Genomic DNA, 10,375 nt, shown 5'->3' with positions numbered 1-10,375 from the left:
GGGCAAGCTCAGGGAAGACACCCCAGAAGTGTCTTTATGGGCTGCCTGCAGAAAGCCCTGGTAGACAGAGACTCAGTGGGAAGGGAAAAAACCAGTCAAAACAGTTAAACAAATGCACAGGAGGGAGCTGGCAGATAGAAAAGGCAACGCGCGGAGCCAGTTTCAGGCGGAGAGTCATGTGCTAAGCCCCCAGCAGGGTTCAAGCACTGCTAGCTCCCCAGTAACAACCAGGCTGAGGACATTGAGGCACGCACATCACCATGACAAACCCCAGTGTCGACAGCCCAGGGACACGTCTGCTTGGCCAGCACAAAACTGCAGCAGCCAGCTCACAAATTCTCTCCAGCACAGGCAGGAGGAGGCTGGAGATGCCTTACAGTCCCCGAGTCTAGGCAGGCAAAGCAGATTCACTGCAGACCTCAGCTGCGTCTTGGAGAGGTTTACTGCCTCTCCCAGACTGGAATCCAAGTGGCAGCCAAGACATGAGATGAAGGCTGTCTAACCCAAGAGGGGGAACGGGATGTGGGGAAAGATGTACTGTAACAGGACAGTCTCAAGGTGATACTAACATTTACAGGAGAGTCCCACAGAAGGATCAGTGCTCCAATAAGCAGGCAAGACGGAAGGAGCCACTGCAGGCAGGCCCTGGGTGGGAACTGCAGCCTGCACGACACTCCTGTGGACAACTGTATCTTGGTGTCTATCCACAGGGTGTGCAACAGCCGAGACCAGCCCTGGCAGTTCCCACTGACTCAAAGAGCAAACATGGGATGTGTTTGTACCTAAATCCAACCCCACCAACTGCAGAGAAGCTGGTCCAGTATTCACGTTGCTCAGTTATGCTCCTCCTTCCCTCTATGGCTGCAGGAGTCCCCAAAAGAGGAGGAAACACAGAAGTATTGTAAAACAAATGTATTCAAAACGCACACAGGAAGAAAATTGCATGTGAACACTGAGCCCATCCAGTCCTTCCTGAACACCTCCAGCTCAGGACTCCTCCACTGCTACTCCTAAAAACAGCACTGTGGGCACTTCACCCTCAACAAACGGCCATGAGACGGTGTTCAGTCTAGGTGCCAGCACTTCGATCCATAAATACACATCTGCTGACAGATGCACAGAGGTAACAGTAAGACAGGGGAAGCCCCTTCCCTAAGGCTTCTGGACACTGCCCAGCATGTACTGAAGGAGCTTTCACTGCCCATACAGATCACCACTAATATCAGAAATATAACTATTTCATTTCATTGTTCCTCTGCTTCCCCCCGCCCTTGCAGAAACCAAGCACAAGGTCAACCCACGTGGGCACCTGGGGAAATGTCATCAGGCACAAAGTCCTGGAGCCGAGAGGCTGGCTGGTTCACAGAGATTGAAAGCAGTCTCAATTATCACCCAGCAGGCTGCACAGTCGCCAGAGATGGGAAAAGAGAATCCCTGAGGGTGCTTGCAAATCCAAGGGGCATGGATAAGGCAGACAAATGCTTCTCGAATGCTCCCACTCGGTCTCTCTTGCAGATGAGCCCGTAACAACTAGTGACAGACAAACAGCAAACATGCCATCTACGTGGCCAGCAATTCTCTCCCTGTTGTGCTTAGCTACAAGGCAAAACAGTGAACGAAGTTGCTAAACAGACTTGGCTGGGCATTTAACTACTTAATTCTGTTCTATTTACAAGGTCTTCAGCAGCTCTGCACTCCCTTAATCCATAAGGCACAAAGCGAGCAAGAGAATGTGCAGCTCAGTCCCTCTGGATCGTGATCTCTGTAGCGTTCCCGGGAAGGCTGCAAGAGGGAGGTCCCATCTCATGGGAGCACATGGCAGACTCCGCTGCCAGGCTCAGAACTGCTGGACAATCAGCTTCCGCTTCACGTCCCGGCTGAACCTGTTCATCTTGAACACTTCGCTGTCATAGAAGGCCGAGAGGTTGTGGATGTTGATCTGCCGTGCCTGGAAGAAGGAGGGAGGGGAGAGGTAAATGTTTATTTGAATAAAATAAGAACCATGTGTTTTACCATAGCAGAGGTCACAAATTTTGACAGTCAGCAATCTCTGCTCTGCGCAGCAGGAACCAGAGCTGCAGTAGCAGGGGAGACTGCAGGTCAGGAGGAAGGAGCATTGGCAGAGCTGAGCAAGGAGAGGATGCTGGCTCAGCATCTGCCTGCTTGGCTTTTACTTCCACTAGAGCTAGAAGCTAACTACCATCCAAAAACTCCTAATCCCTCACCCAGTGGGAGATAGTTTTCCAGGAGACCTCTGACTGGTGGCGGTCACACCAGCTGCGGCTCTGGAAGTAATTACTCTGCACATTTGATGCAATGAGCAGAAAAGCAGCAGCCCAGGAATCCAATACTGCTTTAGTGCCAGGCAAGGTCAATACTTTGCATGGAAAGGCCAAGCCAGGCACGCAGCTCCTCGACCAGGATGAGGACGCATTAAGGAGGAAGAGGGTAAGCATCAGGAGGGATAGGGAAAGTTCATAGAAACAGAGATTTTTCATCTTGTTTCTTGAAACGCAAGTGCCAGGACACTTGTGTTCTCATTCACCTGCAAAACACTGACCGTACTGCAGGATTTACCACTCCCACCCCAAAGTTTTATGGGGGTGCATGAGAATGGAGGGGAAAGAATATGGTGCTTCCAGACAAGAGGAGCAGAGACAGCTGGGACAGTCCCAATTCTGGATTAAATTGATTAACACCAGTCTTATTCTGATATCGTAACTCAGGAAGGAAGTTACAAGTCTGAGAAAATCCCTGGTTCTGAGGCTGCAGAGAGAGAGCAGGACCCAACCCCAGAGCAGGCTTGTTACGATAAGCCTGTACCTTATCCACCAGGTCCTTCTCTGGGACTTCAATGGTGTCTTGCTGGGCGCCGTAGCGGTTTCTCTGGTACATCACCTGCTCTGCGACCAGCTGCTTCAGGATGAACAGCAGCAGCTCGTTGTTGTCTCGCTTGAATGAAAGGTAGCGGGAGAATGTCTGGGAGAGAGGATGAGACAGGAGGGTCAGGAACCGAGTGACCCACTGCAGTCTTCCCTGCCCAACACCAACCCACACCCTCCTCCCTCAGAGCACAAGATGAAAGAAATGACGCCACTGTCACCTGCACCCTTAGCGTCTCTCAAGGGACGCTGGCTGTGACAAGCTGCCACCTGCCAGCCACAACACTCTGGTGCTGGCTGCTATTACACCCATCTGAGATCTCTGGAGGAGGCCTGGAGCTCTGGGGGACTGGCAGTGCACTGCTGTGGAGATATGCTGCACCCAAGGGAAGCAGCCGTGCCAGGGCTGGCCCTGGGGAAGACAAGAGCAGCTTCCCTTAACCCAGACTGCCCTGTGCCTCCCCAGCACACGCTCACACTTGGCTGGCTGTTTGCAGCCAAAGACGACAGGCCACGAGTCGTCCAGACCGAGGGCAGACACTCGGAGTGGATAAATGCCAGGCTGTGGCCAGCCAAGAGCCGTTCTGAGCCAGCCCCTGCCACTCAGAGAAAAGGGCAGGCTGTGCACTAAACCACAGTGAGTGCTGCCCTGTGGTTAACTGCCCCCTGTAGAAAAAACGTGAAAAAACTGCCTGCCTGCTCAGCTCCATCACCTGGCGGCAGCAGCAGTGAGAGTCCTGTGCCAAAACAGCAGGGAAGGCATCAAAAAAGAAGAGAGACACAGCAGTGCTTTTGATACAGCGGCTGTGGACACACTCCCTTCTCAGCCACCACAAAAACGCTGCCCACCACAGACTAAGAGTCACGCAGCAGCGCCTTCAGACCCACAGCACTCCATTCACACGTGCCCAGCGCCTCACGCCGCAGGACAGACCCCTGCAGAGCACGGAGGAGTCTCTTCCCACAGCCAGGGCAGTGCCAAGAGGCTGCAGCTGAAGCCATGGGGTCTGGGGGGCAACTAAGGGCCCCCAGCTCAGCCAGCGCCCACCTTGCGCATGCTCCGCATGACGCTGAACTTCTGCGTGTCGATGAAGCTCTCCAGCATCACCCGGATGGCCATGTTGACATCATCCTCCACCACGTAGTCCCGCAGGTGCATGCGGGCATGCGCCTCGGCCATCCGGATCATGGACTCAATGTGACGCACCGTGATGGGGATACTGCCAGTCGCCTAAGGGGGAAAGTAGGAGACAACTCCTTAGTGAGGAATAAGAGACATGGGGCAAGACAGGTGGTTTCTGACCAGGACCCAGTCATGCTGTAGGGAGCTGCTCCTGGACTGGCGAGGACTGTCTCAGGCTAAGGAGGCTCTGCCACCTGCAGGAACCTTTGCACAGACCAGCACAGGCTCCCTCGATCAACACCTCAGTTCAGCGGGGTGCGAGGGTCACTACACCGGCTCCCTCTTCACCACCGTTTAGTGCTTCTCCATGAACAGAATCCTGTTTCTCCAGCAACTTTAAGGAGGAGTTAAAGAAACAAAAAGCTAATTAAAACAGAAAAGATAGCTTTCCTAAGCTCCAAAAAATCTCTCTCCGACCTTAACAAATTCACCTTCCACTTGGAGAGGATGAAACCAGCCCAAGATTCCACAGACAAGAAAAGGGCATTTCTGCACAGAACCCCCTGTGAGGTACCACACGGGTCTGAGTGAACACAAACAACTCCTGTGGGCCCGACAGACTGAGGGACAGTAAGGACTCTGCCATGGCAGGCACTAGTGCATGTGTCCAGTCCATCAGTCCCCAGATCACAGATAGGCCACACTCTGCATTTAGATGAGAAATCATCTTTTCAGCAGACACTGCAGGATCGGCCCGTCTCTCACAGTGGCACAGACACGGGTGACGGGAAGAATGTGCCAACATGTGCTGGAGCAGCCTCAGGCTGATTTGCAGTCTGGATACACAGCTCTTCCCCCCCTTTCCGCGTGTTCTCACCATAGACTCTTTCCTGAGGTCACTGTACATCCGGGCCACCTTGTCCTGGTCCATCTGGTTGAGTTTGGGGTGGACCTTCTCTTTGGCATAGATGATGTATTTCCTTAGGATCTCCTGGGGAATGGGTTCAACCCCATACGTGTTGGGAAGAATGACCTCACTGGCATCCCCATTCACTGCCTCTTTGCTACCTGGGTGGTGCTTGACGTGGCTGCCAACAACAAACCGGGCCAGCATTTCATCCTGCAAGAGAGCATTGGGATAACAGACACTGAAGTCACGCACTGGACAGCACAACTCAGCCGTCAAGTGCAGCTGAGCATCCCAACAGCAGTGTCACAAGCCCAGCACAAGCTCAGATTCGCAGCACAGCATGTACCTGCACTGGGTCCACTGTGTCTCTCACCACACACAGGATATCAAATCGAGAGATGATGGGCTCTGTCAGGTCTACATTCTCCGAGAAAGTCAACGATGGGTCATACCGCCCACCTGGATCAGAGAGACAAACCTCCAAGTCAAACACAGGCTCCGAGGCTGAAGCTTTGAAGCATAGACCTCCAGCACTTCACTGGAGACTTTACTGCTTGCTGGATCCCTGCCCCAGGCTGGAGGAACCAGGCAGAGGGAGAGGAAGCCGTGCCAGTTCTCACGACCACAGACTGCTGATGGAAGCCTGAGATGGTCCTGTGGTCTCTCAGCTCTTACCTATGGGATTGGCAGCAGCAATAACTGTGCAGCGGGCTTGCAAGGATGTGACAATGCCTGCTTTGGAGATGGAAATGCTTTGCTGTTCCATGGCTTCGTGGATGCTGGTCCTATCTTGATCATTCATCTAGGAGAAAACAAGAACGACTTAAACCAAATCTATGTCTATACCCCTTGTCCAACACTCCAAGGGGAATCAGCTCCTCCTTCTCTGGAAAGGTGGCAAACTGCACTATGGACTAGCAAGGGCCTAAGCAAACTGCTGGAACCTTGGTCAGCTGGGAGGTGGCACCACGAGTTACAGTGCCTCCCCATGGCAGAGGTTACAGCTGGTCCCTCCACAGCTAATCCTTCCCGCAGCGATGAAGCTGGGTCTCACCTTGTCAAATTCATCGATCAGGCAGATGCCTCTGTCAGCCAGCACGAGGGCTCCTGCCTCCAAAGTCCACTCCTTGCTGACCGGGTGCCTCTGCACATAGGCTGTGAGGCCCACAGCAGAAGCACCCTGGCCAGTGGTGAAGATGGCTCTGCTAGATGCCTTCTCTATGTATTTCAGAAACTGTGATTTTGCAGTACCGGGGTCTCCACACAGAAGCACGTTAATGTCACCACGGACTTTGTGTTTCCCTCCTACAACAGTAATGGGAGAGACATGTTGGCAGCTGAGTGCATGGCTTTATAGCAGCCCTGCCCCGAACAGCAAAGCTGAAAGGATGGCAAACAGTAGTCAGGGAAAAGTATGGGGAAAGTCAGCCTTGGAGGTGGCCACATGTGTAGGGGAGAGACATGTTGGCAGCTGAGTGTGTGGCTTCATAGCAGCCCTGCCCCAAACAACAAAGCTGAAAGGACGGCAAACGGCAGGCAGGGAAAAGCATGGGGAAAAAGAAAGTCAGCTTTGGAGGTGGCCACATGTGTAAAACAGCATTTCTAAGCCTGCTGACCAAACACATCCTTCTAAGAAGACAGCACATCAAGATGCCAAAGGGTGAAACCTCTGAAGGGGCATCAAACATGACCTCCTAGAGGGAGGATAAAAAACTTGCCCAGGTTTGCACCAGGACCTGCTTTCAGTATTAGTGTTTCTACCATCACACCAGAGTCATCAGCATGATAAAAGCAGCCCCTTCCATCACAGACATACCTCCGTCTGTCACCAAGACTCAGACTCGAAGACAACTCTAACCACTCTCACAAACCCACAATCACTGCTCTTCAGCAGCCCCAAGTAGCTCAAGTGTCACTCACCCGGGTTTTTGGGCTCTCCACCAAAGAGAGCTAAAGCCAAGCCCCTCTTGACATCTTCATGCCCATAAATAGATGGGGCAATGCTGGCAAAAATCTGCAAGAAAAACCAGAGGAGTTGTCCAGGGAATATAATTTCCCATTCTGGACAGAATTTGGCATGAACATCAGCAAGGCACGGTGACTGCGGTTACCCTTATGATACAGCTGTCTCCGAAGAGTCTTTTATGATCCAAGGTAACTACCCACTCTGTGCCCTAAAGGCACATCACAAGAAATGGTGCAGTCAGGGCATGGCAGATTATGTAGTCTGGTGCTGAAAGCTGCTGCCACTGCCTCCGCACTCCTGTTGTACACAAAGCACACTGCAGTGGCTGTTATCAGCTGTTGCAAAGCTGGAGACCTTGATTTGAGACTTACTCACTGTCCGTGAGAGTAGCTGGATGGGCTATGCCGCACACAAACTGTCATCATGGTCAAATATTACCAACTGACTTATTTTCTCAAGAACAACCTGACAATAGCCTGATGCTGGAGACTACAGATGCCAAGAGTCCTGGCTCAGTTGAAGCTGCCCTGGGAAGAGCATCAATATAAAACCAGCATGACCAAGGCAACAGAGTGAAATCCCTGTTACACAGCTTAAACCTGACCCAAGCAAAGCAGAACCTGACCAAGCGAGGTTACAATCCAGAAGCTTTGTTCTTTCAAGTACTGGATTCAGGCCTCAGCATGCAGAGAGAAGCAAAGCTAAGATCTCTACCACAGCTCAAGCGAAGTAATAACATCCCCTCCTTTAAGGGGATTGGAGATGCAAGCGTTAGCCCCTCAAAACACTTTCTCTACTTCGCTTTCAAGATATGGGGAGAAAATACAATGACCAGATGTAAGCAGTGTCTGAGTGCCTCTCACCCGTCTTCCAGCCCCGTTGGGATGTGGAAGGCTCAGAGAAGGAAGGGGAGACATAGAAAACTTGACCCTCCAAAGTACAAGGGCAGTTTCTTATTTACTTCCCTCCTATAACTCACTCTCAGAGACAGCTGCCTGAGAGCTACAGAAAACCATTCAGAGAGAACTTGGACCTCAAGAAGTGTCTTTTACCACTGTTTAGCCAGCTGACACCTTTCTGATCCAGCTGCTAGGTGATGGGAAACTATCAACAGGAACAGATGGGATGTCCGAGGCTGACCCACCTTCTCCCCAATTTGCTCATCCTTGGACAGGCCCACAATCACTTTCACATCTTCATCAGTCAGTTCTCCTATGGCTAGCTTGTTGTCCTTCTTGGCGATGTGGTTGGCCAGGATCACAGTCGCAAACACTGGGAACCCGTTGGCAGTGTTCAAGGAGCCATCGTAATTGTTGTGGTAGATCCCTGTCAGCTCCTGGGAACCCAGAGATGTTACGTCAGTGCCTGCATAGTACAACACAGTCCCCTCTCCATTTTAAGACAGCAGACTCCAAGTAGCTGCCCAAATTCATCTGAGGACAATCCCTCCCCACAAATATTCCCATGACGTCACTGTCAGAGTCTAAAAACGCTCTGTGCTCACCCCTTACTTGAGTTCAACAACGTACTCACAATCTCATCCCCTGGCTTGCAGCTGTCGACCAGATCAGCAAGGAGAATGGCATCCTTGGAGCGGGGCAGCCTGCCGGCAGCTACCTTCCCAGGGCTCTCCTGGATTTTGATGCGCTGGTAGTTCTGATAGACTGTCTGCAGCAACAACATAGGAGTTACCCAGCAAGTCTGGCGGGCATCAGCATGGCTGATGCTCTTCAAAAGCACCGCACCAGAGAGGGTCCATTCAAAGATTTACTGGACTTCGGTCAGAAAACCACAGGATGGAGGTTGTGAGGCGCAATTCCAGGGTGCGACAAACAACAATGGGGACAGGAAAGCACTTTGCTACATCTCACCACTGTGTTTCAGCCTCCACAGTGTTTGTCCACCCAAATACCTGACCGGTTCCTGGGAGGAGGATGCTCTGCTTGCGATGATTAAAGATATCAAAGCAAAGAATGAAAGTCAGAAGCTCCACATCAGTGCTTTTGCTACTGTCCTCTAGTTTCCTTAGCTAGCAGACCAGGAAACACTGAGCCAACTTGGGAAGGAGGAGAGCCGGACAGTCTGTGTCCACACTTCTACAATATGGATAGGAAACTCTGTACCAGAGAGATGACTGTGCCAAAAGATTCAGCCTAAAGACTTACAATGAGACAGTAAATGACTTCTGGCTGCTAAATTGGGCAGATTCAGGTCAAGAGCTCAAATAAACAAAATCTATCTTCCCAGACCCCTCCCCTGCACCAAGCCTGTTCAAAGGGTGGGAACTGAGGCAGGACGACCAGACAGCCCCACCCAGGCAGGCCCATGTCTTACCTCTTCCATGTTGATTTCAAAGGGGCCAAGAGACTGACACTCAGGACAGGATCCAGGTTTCACCTCCTGGTTCTGGGACTGGAAAAAGGGTCCCAGGATGAAGCTACACTTGGTGCAGTTGTATTTGACCATGCTGAGCTGAGGAAGCACCCCTGTGCAACTTGTCACCACTCCACTGGTCCGGATCAACTGATTCAAGTGCAGTTGCCTGAGGAAAGAGAGAGATGCTGGATGCCTGCAGGGCACAGAAGGCAGAACACCACACAGAAATACTCTTGCTACAGGGCACAACTCCCAAAGGCCTCATAAGAAACGGTTATCAGCAGGAGTTTCCTATCCAGGTTTGTGTTTTACCTTGGGGACACCGAAAGTTCATCCTTAATATGACTTTTCTTGTAATAAGCTCAGTCATCTTGTTGGATTTACCCAGAGGTTCAGTGAGCAGAGGAGTGCCCCTGAGCACCCCAAAGCCTGCTGCAGGCCCCACGGCCACTGCTGGGACTTCTGCTGCTTACCTGAGTGACCGTAACTCTTCCACTAGGGGAAGGTGGGAGATGCGGACATGGATCTCCTGAGCAATACGATCGTATTTGGGGTACATGGCCAACACCACTTCCTTGGCTGCTTCATCAAAGATCTTCAGCATTTCTGCCGGGGCCTCAGGCAGAAAGTAGGCAAGGACGTGCTCCTGGGCTGCCAGATCCTCGTAGTTCACCACCAGACTCTCTCTGTTCTCTTAAAAGAAAGATGAGGTGAATTATATTTTCAACATGCTCACTCCTCAAACAGTCTGCAAAAGACACCAGGACAGGCCTGTGTCCTGCAGATGTGTGTGCCTTCCCTGCAAGATGTTTAGAGGTCAACAGTTTGAAAATGGGTGGAAAATTCTTTTAAAATTTTATTTCTCTGACAAATTCTTCATTAGTACCAAACCTGTGATTGTTCTCTCCAGTTCAATTATATTTTCAACATGCTCACTCCTCAAACAGTCTGCAAAAGACACCAGGACAGGCCTGTGTCCTGCAGATGTGTGTGCCTTCCCTGCAAGATGTTTAGAGGTCAACAGTTTGAAAATGGGTGGAAAATTCTTTTAAAATTTTATTTCTCTGACAAATTCTTCATTAGTACCAAACCTGTGATTGTTCTCTCCAGTTCAGCAC

At 51.3% G+C, this 10,375-nt stretch overlaps 1 protein-coding gene across 1 annotated transcript in view; it reads right to left on the bottom strand.

Moving 5' to 3' along the window:
* Window positions 1-897: 897 nt before the first annotated feature.
* The window catches only part of MCM2 (minichromosome maintenance complex component 2), a 12,065-nt gene continuing 2,587 nt past the window's right edge, over window positions 898-10,375 (bottom strand). The window contains exons 4-15 of the mRNA XM_010161877.1: window positions 9,731-9,950; window positions 9,216-9,423; window positions 8,415-8,549; window positions 8,026-8,217; window positions 6,836-6,929; window positions 5,970-6,220; window positions 5,591-5,717; window positions 5,262-5,374; window positions 4,883-5,125; window positions 3,931-4,113; window positions 2,824-2,979; window positions 898-1,948 (exon numbers count right to left, since the gene is read on the bottom strand). Coding sequence (XP_010160179.1) covers window positions 1,838-1,948; window positions 2,824-2,979; window positions 3,931-4,113; window positions 4,883-5,125; window positions 5,262-5,374; window positions 5,591-5,717; window positions 5,970-6,220; window positions 6,836-6,929; window positions 8,026-8,217; window positions 8,415-8,549; window positions 9,216-9,423; window positions 9,731-9,950 — 2,033 coding nt within the window. The 3' untranslated portion in view covers window positions 898-1,837. The remainder of the gene's footprint in view (window positions 1,949-2,823; window positions 2,980-3,930; window positions 4,114-4,882; window positions 5,126-5,261; window positions 5,375-5,590; window positions 5,718-5,969; window positions 6,221-6,835; window positions 6,930-8,025; window positions 8,218-8,414; window positions 8,550-9,215; window positions 9,424-9,730; window positions 9,951-10,375) is intronic.

Source organism: Eurypyga helias, unplaced genomic scaffold (assembly GCF_000690775.1).
Source record: "Eurypyga helias isolate BGI_N326 unplaced genomic scaffold, ASM69077v1 scaffold6472, whole genome shotgun sequence".
Classification (NCBI taxonomy): domain Eukaryota; kingdom Metazoa; phylum Chordata; class Aves; order Eurypygiformes; family Eurypygidae; genus Eurypyga; species Eurypyga helias.
This window is presented reverse-complemented; position numbering and strand designations above follow the sequence as displayed.